The sequence below is a fragment of the Aplysia californica genome, unplaced genomic scaffold, assembly GCF_000002075.1.
Source record: "Aplysia californica isolate F4 #8 unplaced genomic scaffold, AplCal3.0 scaffold00094, whole genome shotgun sequence".
In the NCBI taxonomy this organism is placed as follows: domain Eukaryota; kingdom Metazoa; phylum Mollusca; class Gastropoda; order Aplysiida; family Aplysiidae; genus Aplysia; species Aplysia californica.
This window is the reverse complement of record NW_004797364.1, coordinates 976,666-989,206: the sequence shown is the minus strand read 5'-3', so window position 1 is coordinate 989,206 and position 12,541 is coordinate 976,666. Positions and strand designations below refer to the sequence as shown.

Genomic DNA, 12,541 nt, shown 5'->3' with positions numbered 1-12,541 from the left:
AACATTATCTATATGAAAAACGTTAGAGATTTCGGCAGCATGGGACGATGTGCCAAGTGAGAGAAAGAAGCTATTTTGTGCATACAAAGATAATAATATCCACGTTTAAGGGAAACCTAGAGAAACAGCATTCCAAATTCCTGCCTTCTACCAATCTCCATTTGTGTCATCTGATCCGTGTGAGGAAAATCCATGCATCAGCGGCGGCACTTGTGTGCCCCAGGGCGACGACTTTCTGTGTATTTGTCCTGTAGACTTTACAGGACAAGACTGTTCTGTTGGTATGTACGACGTGGAAACATTGGAAGGTACAGAAATGGGTGATTCTTACAGAGACATCATAAGCGAGAGCATTTATTTTTCGTTCTTGGCTTCGTCCTTCCTTTCTAAGAGTAGCAATGTGATCGCCATCAGACCTCTTTTTGTGTGAGAAAAGAATTTTGTGATACAGGAAAAGAAGGAAACTTTAAATTGCCATCACAGCCATATGTCAAAATAAAACTGGAGGACATCTTGTATGGAGCACCTGTCTACTGGTAAAGACATATAAAGTTTCGGAGAAACTTGCGGAGATGATTTTTTGTTGTTGTCCATGGTGGATTTTGAGGTAGCAATTTCCTGTACTCCCGGAAAGGAAGCTATCAGAAAGGAGTGTGTCATGGGGAAAAGCCGCCAATTCCAGAGCACCACTTAAATGTAGAAAACTTTTTAGAAATCGTTCAGCCTCTTTTTCGGTACTTCAGGTCAGTCTCTTTCCTGTCTTCTGCCAACTTGGCAGACTGTTCTTTTAAATGGTGGCAAAAAAATAACCATGCAAAAGTAGACAGCGTAAATTCAAGAGTATCGAGTAATCTCCACCCACCACTCTCCAGCTGTCCTCACAGAGCCGTGTGATTCTTCTCCGTGCCTCAATGGCGGCAAGTGTTTGAACCAGGGAGACAACTTTTTGTGCGTGTGTCCAGCAACGTTCACAGGACCGACCTGCTCTGTAGGTAAGTAATTGACAAGTCATTGTCACGAATCAAAGTGAGGATAACGTGAAAACTGACGGAAAAACTTCACGGGAAGAACAGAAGACTGTAGGTGAGATATTTAGTACAAGAATGTTGATAATGCATGATCCATTAATTTTTAATTTTGTGTTGTTGCAATCCATACTGTTGCTGCTTGGAGCTCAATGCTCGTAGAATGCTTTGAAGTAGGACCACATTTTATAGTGTGAAAGAGAAAGTAAGAGGTTATTAATATAGTTTTAAACAAAAACGTTATTGGTTCCGACAACATAAAACGATGTGCCAAGTGAGAGAAAGCAGCTGTTTTGTGTTTACGAACATAATAATATCCAAGCTTAAGGGAAACCAAGAGAAATAGCATTCCAAAATCCTGCCTTCTACCAATCTCCAGCTGTGTCATCTGATCCGTGTGAGGAAAGTCCATGCACCAACGGCGGCACTTGTGTGCCTCAGGGCGACGACTTTCTGTGTATATGTCCTGTAGACTTTACAGGACAAGACTGTTCTGTTGGTATGTATTATGAGACAGAGTAAACACTAGAGTGTAAAAATATCGGAAAGTACAGTAGTAAGAACGATGCTTACAGAGATATAAACGAGAGCATTTTTTTTCGTTCCTGGCTCCGTCGCTTATTTTTGAGCGTCGCCATGTCATCGCTATCGCACCCTTTTCTTGTGTGAAAGGAATTTCGTGATACAGGAAAACATGGAAACTTTAAATTGTCACCACAGCCATATACCAAAATCAAACCGGAGGACATCTTGTATGGTGCACCTGTCTACTGGTAAAGACATAATAATATAAAGTTCCGGAGAAACTTGCGGAGATTATCTTGTTTGTCCATCTTGCGTTTTGAGGTGGCAATTTCCAGTATTCCGGTTTCTGTGCAGACTGTTATTCTCAAAAAGGAAGATGTCATGGAGAATAGCCGCCAATTTCAGAGCGCAACTTAAAAGTGGAATAACATTTTGAAATCTTTGAGCCTCATTTTCACTATTCAAGATAAGTCGCTTTTCTGTCTTCTGCCAACTTGGCAGATTGTTCTTTTAAATGATGGCGAGAAATAACCATTCAAAAGTAGACAGCGTAAATTCAAGAGTATCGAGTAATCTCCACCCACCACTCTCCAGCTGTCCTCACAGAGCCGTGTGAGTCTTCTCCGTGCCTCAATGGCGGCAAGTGTTTGAACCAGGGAGACAACTTTTTGTGCGTGTGTCCAGCAACGTTCACAGGACCGACCTGCTCTGTAGGTAAGTAATTGACTATCGTGAATTAAAGTGAGAATAACTCAAGAACAGATGAAAACACTTCACGGGAAGAACGGGGGACTACTGGAGGCATATTTAGGACAAGAAGGTTGATAATGTGTGTTCCATTACCTTTTGATTTTGCGTAGCTGCAATCCATATTTGTTGCTGCTTGGAGCTCAGTGCTCAAGGAATGCTCTGAACTAGAACCCTATTTTTCAGTGTGAAAAAGAAAATAAGTGGTTATATAGTTGTAAACAATATCTACATGAAAGACGTTAGAGATTCCTACAACATAAAACGATGTGCCAAGTGAGAGAAAGCAGCTATTTTGTGTATTTATATAGTTGTAAACAATATCTACATGAAAGACATCGGAAAGTTGAGTAGTAAGAACGATGCTTACGGAGATAAAAACGGGAGCATTTTTTCGTTCTTCGCCCCGTCGTTCTTTTTTTAGAGTAGCAATGTCTTCGCCATCAGACCTCTTTTTGTGTGAAAGAAATTTTGTGATACAGGAAAACATAGAAACTTTAAATTGTCACCACAGCCATATACGAAAATCAAACCGGAGGACATCTTGTACGGTGCGCCTGTCTACTGGTAAAGACATACAAAGTTTTGGAGAAACTTGAGGAGATTATCTTTTTTTGTCCATCTTGGGTTTTAAGTTGGCAATTTCCAGTACTCCGGTTTCTGTGCAGACTGTTATTTTCATATAGGAAGGTGTCATGGAGAAAGGCCGCTAATTTCAGAGCGCCGCTTAAATGTAAAATACATTTTAGAAATCTTTTATCCTCTTTTTCAGTATTTAAGATCAGTCGCTTTTCTGTGTTCTTCAAACTTGGCAGGCTGTTCTTTAAAATAGTGGCGAGAAATAACCATTCAAAAGTAGACCGCATAAATTCAAGAGTATCGAGTAATCTCCATCCACCACTCTCCAGCTGTCCTCAAAGAGCCATGTGAGTCTTCTCCGTGCATCAATGGCGGCAAGTGTTTGAATGAGGGAGACAACTTTTTGTGCGTGTGTCCAGCGACGTTCACAGGACCGACCTGCTCTGTAGGTAAGTAATTGACAAGTCATTGTCACGAATCAAAGTGAGGATAACGTGAAAACTGACGGAAAAACTTCACGGGAAGAACAGAAGACTGTAGGTGAGATATTTAGTACAAGAATGTTGATAATGCATGATCCATTAATTTTTAATTTTGTGTTGTTGCAATCCATACTGTTGCTGCTTGGAGCTCAATGCTCGTAGAATGCTTTGAAGTAGGACCACATTTTCTAGTGTGAAAGAGAAAGTAAGAGGTTATTAATATAGTTTTAAACAAAAACGTTATTGGTTCCGACAACATAAAACGATGTGCCAAGTGAGAGAAAGCAGCTGTTTTGTGTTTACGAACATAATAATATCCAAGCTTAAGGGAAACCAAGAGAAATAGCATTCCAAAATCCTGCCTTCTACCAATCTCCAGCTGTGTCATCTGATCCGTGTGAGCAAAGTCCATGCACCAACGGCGGCACTTGTGTGCCTCAGGGCGACGACTTTCTGTGTATATGTCCTGTAGACTTTACAGGACAAGACTGTTCTGTTGGTATGTATTATGAGACAGAGTAAACACTAGAGTGTAAAAATATCGGAAAGTACAGTAGTAAGAACGATGCTTACAGAGATACAAACGAGAGCATTTTTTTTCGTTCTTGGCTCCGTCGCTTATTTTTGAGCGTCGCCATGTCATCGCTATCGCACCCTTTTCTTGTGTGAAAGGAATTTCGTGATACAGGAAAACATGGAAACTTTAAATTGTCACCACAGCCATATACCAAAATCAAACCGGAGGACATCTTGTACGGTGCGCCTGTCTACTGGTAAAGACATATAAAGTTTCGTAGAAACTTGAGGAGATTATCTTTTTTTGTCCATCTTGGGTTTTAAGTTGGCAATTTCCAGTACTCCGGTTTCTGTGCAGACTGTTATTTTCATATAGGAAGGTGTCATGGAGAAAGGCCGCTAATTTCAGAGCGCCGCTTAAATGTAAAATACATTTTAGAAATCTTTTATCCTCTTTTTCAGTATTTAAGATCAGTCGCTTTTCTGTGTTCTTCAAACTTGGCAGGCTGTTCTTTAAAATAGTGGCGAGAAATAACCATTCAAAAGCAGACCGCATAAATTCAAGAGTATCGAGTAATCTCCACCCACCACTCTCCAGCTGTCCTCAAAGAGCCATGTGAGTCTTCTCCGTGCATCAATGGCGGCAAGTGTTTGAACGAGGGAGACAACTTTTTGTGCGTGTGTCCATCGACGTTCACAGGACCGACCTGCTCTGTAGGTAAGTAATTGACAAGTCATTGTCACGAATCAAAGTGAGGATAACGTGAAAACTGACGGAAAAACTTCACGGGAAGAACAGAAGACTGTAGGTGAGATATTTAGTACAAGAATGTTGATAATGCATGATCCATTAATTTTTAATTTTGTGTTGTTGCAATCCATACTGTTGCTGCTTGGAGCTCAATGCTCGTAGAATGCTTTGAAGTAGGACCACATTTTCTAGTGTGAAAGAGAAAGTAAGAGGTTATTAATATAGTTTTAAACAAAAACGTTATTGGTTCCGACAACATAAAACGATGTGCCAATTGAGAGAAAGCAGCTGTTTTGTGTTTACGAACATAATAATATCCAAGCTTAAGGGAAACCAAGAGAAATAGCATTCCAAAATCCTGCCTTCTACCAATCTCCAGCTGTGTCATCTGATCCATGTGAGGAAAGTCCATGCACCAACGGCGGCACTTGTGTGCCTCAGGGCGACGACTTTCTGTGTATATGTCCTGTAGACTTTACAGGACAAGACTGTTCTGTTGGTATGTATTATGAGACAGAGTAAACACTAGAGTGTAAAAACATCGGAAAGTTCAGTAGTAAGGGCGATGCTTACAGAGATACAAACGGGACCACTTTTTCGTTCTTGGCTCTGTCGCTTCTTTCTGAGCGTTGCAAAGTCTTCGCCCTCATACCTCTTTTTGCGAAAGGAATTTTGTGATACCGGAAAAGAAGGAAACGTTAAATTGTCACCACAGCCATATGCGAAGATCAAACAGGAGGACATCTCGTATGGTGCACCCGTCTACTGGTAAGGACATATAATGTTCCGGAGAAACTTGCAGAGATTATTATTTTTTTTTTCATCTTAGGTTTTGAGGTGACAATTTCCAGTATTCCAGTCTTTGTGCAGACTGCTGTTCTCAGAACAGGAGGAGCTGGCCGTAGAATCCATGGGAAAAACTGCCACGTTGAGATCGCCACTTAGATGTAGATGATTTTTAGAAAACTTTCAGTCTGTTTTTCAGTACTTCAGGTCAGTCGCTTTCCTGTCTTCTGCAAACATTGTAGATTGTTCTATAAAATGTTGACGAAAAATAAATCTTCAGAAAAAGACTACGGAAAATTCTAGAGTATCGAGTAATCTCCACCCACCACTCTCCAGCACGTGTTTGAAGCAGGGAGACAACTTTTGTGCGTGTGTCCAGCAAAATTCACATGGCCGACCTGCTCTGTTGGAAATCAATTACCTAATTGACGTATGATGCATCAAAGTGAGAATTACACGAAAACCGATGGAAGCACTTTACGAGTGCAGAGGAGAGATATTAAAGACAAGAACGTTGATGATTTATTTACAATTACCTTTTACATTTGTACTGCTGCACTCAAATGTGTTACTGCTTAGGGCTCAAAGCAAGCAGAATGCTGTGAAGTAGAACTATATTTTAAGAGTGAAAATAAGAGTATGCAGCTATGCAGTATTAAACAATACCCACACAGAAATTTTAAAGATTCCGGCAGCATGAGCTGATGCGCCAAGAGAGAAAAAAGCCGTTGTGTGGCTATAAAGATGTCCCACAAGCTCCAAAGGAATCCGGAAAAATAGCATTCCAAAACCCTGCCTTCTCCCAATCTCCAACTGTGCCATCTGATCTAAAACGATGTGCCAATTGAGAGAAAGCAGCTGTTTTGTGTTTACGAACATAATAATATCCAAGCTTAAGGGAAACCAAGAGAAATAGCATTCCAAAATCCTGCCTTCTCCCAATCTCCAACTGTGCCATCTGATCCGTGTGAGGAAAATCCATGCACCAACGGCGGCACTTGTGTGACGCAAGGCGACGACTTTCTGTGTGTGTGTGTGTACCGTAGACTTTACAGGAAAAGACTGTTCTATTCGTGAGTATTTATCCTATTTTGGATACAAGCAAGTGGAAACATGAAACAGCTGGAAAGAAATTCTGTGAATTTTGTTACTGCATCATTGTGAAAACAGGCTTCCAATGTAGAATGTTCACTGTATTGAATATTATTGCCTTACTTTGATTCCTTTTCCTTTCATGGCCGAAACGTTCCAACAATGGCAAGGCTCCTCACTGAGGTTGACCAAAGGCGTACAAAAAGATTGGTGTTTACTTGTGATGTCTGCAGGTTTTACTGTATTTTACTGTATCTAAATTCTATTGTAGACTTAAACAGCATTATAAAACGCGTTTGGTGCTTTAAACAGCATAAAAAATGCGTTGACGTTCCAAATACTTTTTTCTGTGTCGAGCAAGGCACATCAACATAATACCCTTATAAGACTGCAGAAGTCCTGAGATAAAACGTTATGTACTCCTTTTACTCTACAGCTGTTGTAACCTATCTCTGTGAGTTTAAACCAAGGCACATCAACGGAACCTGTTATAATGAATTGGACAGCTTTGGGCACGTGTATGGTGCAGGATACACAGGCGAAGACTTCTATGTAGGGTAGTATTGGTGCCTATGCTAAGACTTTCGCCCCCTTCCCCCCTTCCCCAATAGAAACCAAAAGAAATGGAGACCCTTGCATTGGCTGAAGACGAGAAGACAAGTAAGACGCGCTGATTTTTGTTGTTGTTGCGAGTTCAAAGAATTCTGTGAGTACATACTGCTACAAGCAGCCGTACCGACCAGGACGAATTGACTTCATGCTGAAATGATTACAGTTCGGGGAATACCGGGTGTATTTATGACCATTCTGTGTTGTAAAATCAACGAAACATTAGGGAAAAGCCAAACAATTCATCGCAAAAAGATGCATTAGTTGTTGGATTTACTCTTTGCAAGTAACCAAAATCCAGCTTGGCTAAACCCTAGATTTATATTTCTAACTCGTATATGTCTATTATTGGTCCTGCTATGTACTCCTGTGTACCCACAACTTTCAGCTATCCCAGCTGAGCCGTGTGAGTCTTCTCCGTGCATCAATGGCGGCAAGTGTTTGAACCAGGGAGACAACTTTTTGTGCGTGTGTCCAGCAAAGTTCACAGGACCGATTTGTTCTGTAGGTAAGAAATTGATTTGTCATGAATGAAAGTGAGAAAAACACGGGAACAGACACAAATCGAAAGAAATCTCGGACCGCAACTGGAGAGACATTTAGAACAAGGAATCCAATATGTATCATTACCTTTTACGTTTGCGTTGCTGTAGAACTATATTATTGCTTCTTCCATGAGCTCAGTACTGCCAAAATATTGTGAAATTTAAGGCAATACTTTGAATGTTTACAAAAATAAGTCTTACAACTGCTATTTTTTATTTTGAAAAGTCTTCAATATGAAAACAATGAGTTATTCAAACAACTGGAGATGAAGTGCTACCCGAGAGAAAGAAGCTATTTTATGTCTACAAAGATGTCCAAGCTCAAGAGAAACCAAGAGAAATAGCATTCCAAATCCCTGCCTTCTACCAATCTCCAGCTGTGTCATCTGATCCGTGTGAGGAAAGTCCATGCACCAACGGCGGAACTTGTGTGCCTCAAGGCGACGACTTTTTGTGTATATGTCCTGTAGACTTTACAGGACGAGACTGTTCTGTTGGTGAGTATTGTGCCTATGTTGGATACATGCAAGTGTAAACAGTTGGAATGAAATTTTATGACTATTTTTACTATTTGTACTACATCGTGTTGGGGACAATTGTCAATCTAAAATGCTCATTGTATTTGATGTTACCGTCTTACTTTGATTTTTTTTCTTTACCTTTCAAGGCCAAAACTTAATTACTTTACTTTTCCGATCCAGAGGCCATCTGAGTTCTAGCCCTTCGACATGGGCGAGGCCAAAACATACCAATAATGGCGAGGCAGAAGGATTCAAAAAGATTATTGTTTACCAGTGATGCATGCCGGATGATTTTATAGTCTCAAAATTCTATAGTAGACTGAAACAGCATTGCAGAAAGCGTTGGGGGCTCGGTAAAATTTCCGAAAAAGAAACGTTCAAAAGTTGACGGCGGAGTATTCTTTAGTACCGATTAATATTTAACACACATCTTTCAGCTATCCCAGCAGAGCCATGTGAGTCTTCTCCCTGCCTCAATGGCGGCACGTGTTTGAACCTGGGAAACAACTTTTTGTGTGTGTGTCCAGCAAATTTCACAGGAACGACCTGTTCTGTAGGTAAGTAATTGACTTGTCGTGAATCAAAGGGAGAATAAAGCGAGAACCGACGGAAACACTTCTCGGGAACAATGGAGCACAACTGGAAAGACATATAGGACAGAAAATTGATAATTTATGTAACATTACCTTTCATGTAGTAATGAACCAAGTGTGAATAACACTAAAACTGACCGGGATCCTTCATTTGAATTTTCACAGAAACACATCACGGAAATATTTTACGAAAACACAAGAGGGCAATTGAAGAGACATTTAGGACAAGAAATCACGGACAATAAATTTACCTCTACCTATTCCCTCTAACATGCATTATTACAATCTGTACTGTTGTTACTGTATTCCAATGTATGTTATTGTGAGTATTACTAGGGCTGTACTATAAAAGGTTTTTGACTTACTACTTCTCTTCAGCTGTCCCACTCGCGTGCGATTCTAGTCCATGCACGAATGGTGGAACGTGTATCAATAAAGACGACGGTTTTCTCTGTCTGTGTCCTTCGGAGTTCACAGGCCAAAATTGTTCTCAAGGTGAGTAGCATACGTGTCATAAATCAACAATAGCTGAAACAACAAACCGATTTCTTTGAATGGTGAGTTCTCTAGGTGAATACTGTGTTTTTTAAATACATCAAACAACAACTAATAACATCAAAGTATGGACTGGGCTAAATCCATGAGAGCAGCAAGCGACCATAAGCGATAGAGGGTCAGTACACATTGACGTTTGAGCCAGAGATGACACCTGCAGTTGTTCCAGACTCAGCTACAACAAAGTACCTCCTACAACAACAGGAACAAGAAGGTAATTATTTCCCGCGTCTACAAACATGAGTTCACAGACACAAGTAAAAGAGCACAACCTATCTAGAAAAATGGCCGAAACCAGAGGAAATACCCAGTGGGTAGACTCCGAAGTCTGACGATGTAGCACCGCTATTTGACCACTGATTGTTCTTTCAATGAAGACGTTATTATGATGATAGACCCACAGCTGATATTGACGGGTCGTGTGGCACAGATGCCAGATTTGCGTCTTCAAAATAGCGTTTTTTGTGGAGAGCTCTGTGAATATGGGAGAAAAAGAAGCGGATAGAAACAACGTTACAAGGATGTCCTCAAACACTGTATGATCAACCGTAACAAAGATGACACCACCTGGGGAAAAGAATTTGTCATTGATAGTCCAACATGGCGTGCGACAGTTCGACAGTCCAGGGCTGCAGTTGATCGGAGAAGGCAAGAAATGTACCTAAACTTTCACAACACCAGACATAGCAGACTATCATAGTGACTGAAATGTGGGGACTTCCAAACTTGCAAGCTTCCAATGCCTAAAATGTTAAAGATATTGTGGATCCAAAACAGGTCTTGTGGCCGGTAAATCTTCTTGTGTGGCTTAAATCACAAATACCATCACCATAAGTATTGATAGGCAACTGAAGATGATGACTCTGGTAATGTCTGCTTCTTCTGTTCTCCTCAGTGTTGTTATCTTAACCGAAACTGTTCTTGGTCCCATGGCGTTGTCAGCTTGCCAGCTTACTCTCAAGTTCAGCTTATTAAAAACAAAAGGATGGAAATTGAAGCAAAGTACTACTCAAGGCTAAAAAGAAGAAAGTTTTCACATTCAAAATCTTTTTGCTGTGTTCATGAAACATGCAGTGGTTTACAAAAATCAGGACATTTGAGGAAGCAACCACTTCGTAGAAAACAGAACTAGGCTCTGTTTCTTAAATCTGTATCGGAATACGACCTATTCAGATTTCAAACTCGGCATTCTTCTGGAGCGCAGCTCAAGGTTGGCTAGGTTCAATTTCTTGAGGAAATCAATTCCGGCGACGTTAGAAGATGCAAGGTAAGTTATTGTCGTAAAGAAATGCATGAAACAATGATCAAGAGCCAAACAGTGTACTTTTAGAAAAGATGCCTACACTAAAAATTCCGTTTGATTCTTTAAGCTGATTCAGGTGTGTTTCATAATGATACTTGTACCCGTGGAACATACTTTTGTCTGTTTAATGTACTGTAGAAACACGCCATACTGTGTGAAAATTGTAGTAATTGCTGCCCTTGATTGTGTTAAAACTAGCAAATTTATGAGTCCATAATTACTGTGTTCCTTCTTCCCTATCTCACATCTCTTGTTGTAGCATACCAACGTTTACGACTTCTCCAAACCACGGTTGAACAAAAATACGAGGTTTGGGGGGGGGGGTTGCTTTATTAATCCACCTGAGTGCAGATTTTGTACACCTTTTCAAAATGCGTTAAATAGAAAATCGACTGTGAAAATGGTTCTAGTCTGGTACAATCTACAGAGATGAAAAATAGGTCGCCAGTTACCTACACATTGCGCTGACACAAGATTATAAGTGTCTTCAAAGCAAAGAATTTTTTTCTGACATTGAGTTGATACTTTTGCCCGCAATGCTTCCCGTGAAGCCGAGAACGTTTGTGCGTGTTTTCGGGTCTGCCGGTATAATAATATTTCAGCCTGCAAAGCGCATAAATGCTGTTGTGCCGGAATATGCGCTTTACTAATGCTATTATGTTTGCTTGAATGGAGGTCTTGTAAATGTGTATAAGTTTGGTGTCTCAATGATTCAATTTTATTGCATGTTATTTTAACAGCGCCTGTCAGATACATTATCCCTCTACACTTGTTCCTGATTGAGTGCTGAGTATTTTGTATTTGAACTGATGAATTGTATATCCTGCACAACTTTTAACCTGCGCACTAACAAATATAACTATTAAAACAGCAACAAAAAACGACAACAACTTTAACAATGATAACAAACGAAGACAACAGCAACAACAGCGTGATAATTAACCTAAAAATTCTAAGGCTATCATTTTAACAAAATGTGGTCAAAAGAGTAAAAACTTTGAGGGGGAGGGGGTTTGCAATAAACAGAACACAATATATGTATGTTACATTTGACAAGAAACAAAATACGTGCATTTTTCATTTCACGAGAACACAATACATGTATGTTACATTTGACGAGAAAACAATACACATGTTATGTCACATGAGACGAGAACACAATACGACATGTATGTTACATATGACCCTCACGTAACACATGTATGATGCAGTTGAGAAGCACCTTTTATGGATTAATTTCTTTCAACTTGATTAGACTAGTGTGGGTGTGTCCTAAAGACTTAGCTTGCACTTGCATAGACTCAGTATTTTGAATTTTGAGGACCACGTAAGTATCTAACCTCTCTATATTTTATACATACCCCCCCCCCCCCCCCATGCGGAAGAAATTTAAAGAAAGAAAGAAAAAAAGAAAGAAAGGAAAGAAAGGAAGAAAGAAAGGAAGAAAGAAAAATTGACGTACTTAGCCAAGGAAAAATATAAATTGAATAGAAAACAAACTTAAGATTTCAATTAGTTCTCACCTAAGTGGACCTGGATCTTTTGTCATGTATGCAAATGGGTATTTATTTTAGTAATGTCTACGTCTGTGTGCGTTTTTTTGTTGTTGTTGCTTGGGCACATGCGGTTGTGGAGCAAAAGTTCATATTTAGTACGAGCTAAAGAAAGTACAACATAGCTGCGGAAACATCTTTCGGCGTTTTTTTATTATACAAATCAAAGAGAACATGACAATAAGCGTAGATTTTTAAAGTCTCTAACATCTTTCCACTCCGTCGTTTAGGATTCCCTCCTCTCTGTTGAGCTTTATTTAGTCGATATCACATTTTCCACCTTCCCGGTCTTTCTCTCCCTCTCTTTATCTCTCTCTCTCTCTCTCTCTCTCTCTCTCTCTCTCTCTCTCTCTCTCTCT

The 12,541-nt window shown here is 40.0% G+C and overlaps 1 protein-coding gene across 1 annotated transcript in view; it reads left to right on the top strand.

Annotated features, from left to right (window-relative positions):
- Nucleotides 1-12,541, top strand: part of LOC101848577 — a gene marked incomplete in the record, with an annotated part of 144,583 nt that overhangs the window by 44,867 nt on the left and 87,175 nt on the right. The window contains 11 exon segments of the mRNA XM_013080654.2: nt 873-992; nt 1,405-1,524; nt 2,145-2,264; nt 3,206-3,325; nt 3,738-3,857; nt 4,473-4,592; nt 5,005-5,124; nt 7,501-7,620; nt 8,035-8,154; nt 8,616-8,735; nt 9,150-9,266. Of these exon segments, the coding sequence (XP_012936108.1) occupies nt 873-992; nt 1,405-1,524; nt 2,145-2,264; nt 3,206-3,325; nt 3,738-3,857; nt 4,473-4,592; nt 5,005-5,124; nt 7,501-7,620; nt 8,035-8,154; nt 8,616-8,735; nt 9,150-9,266 (1,317 nt within the window).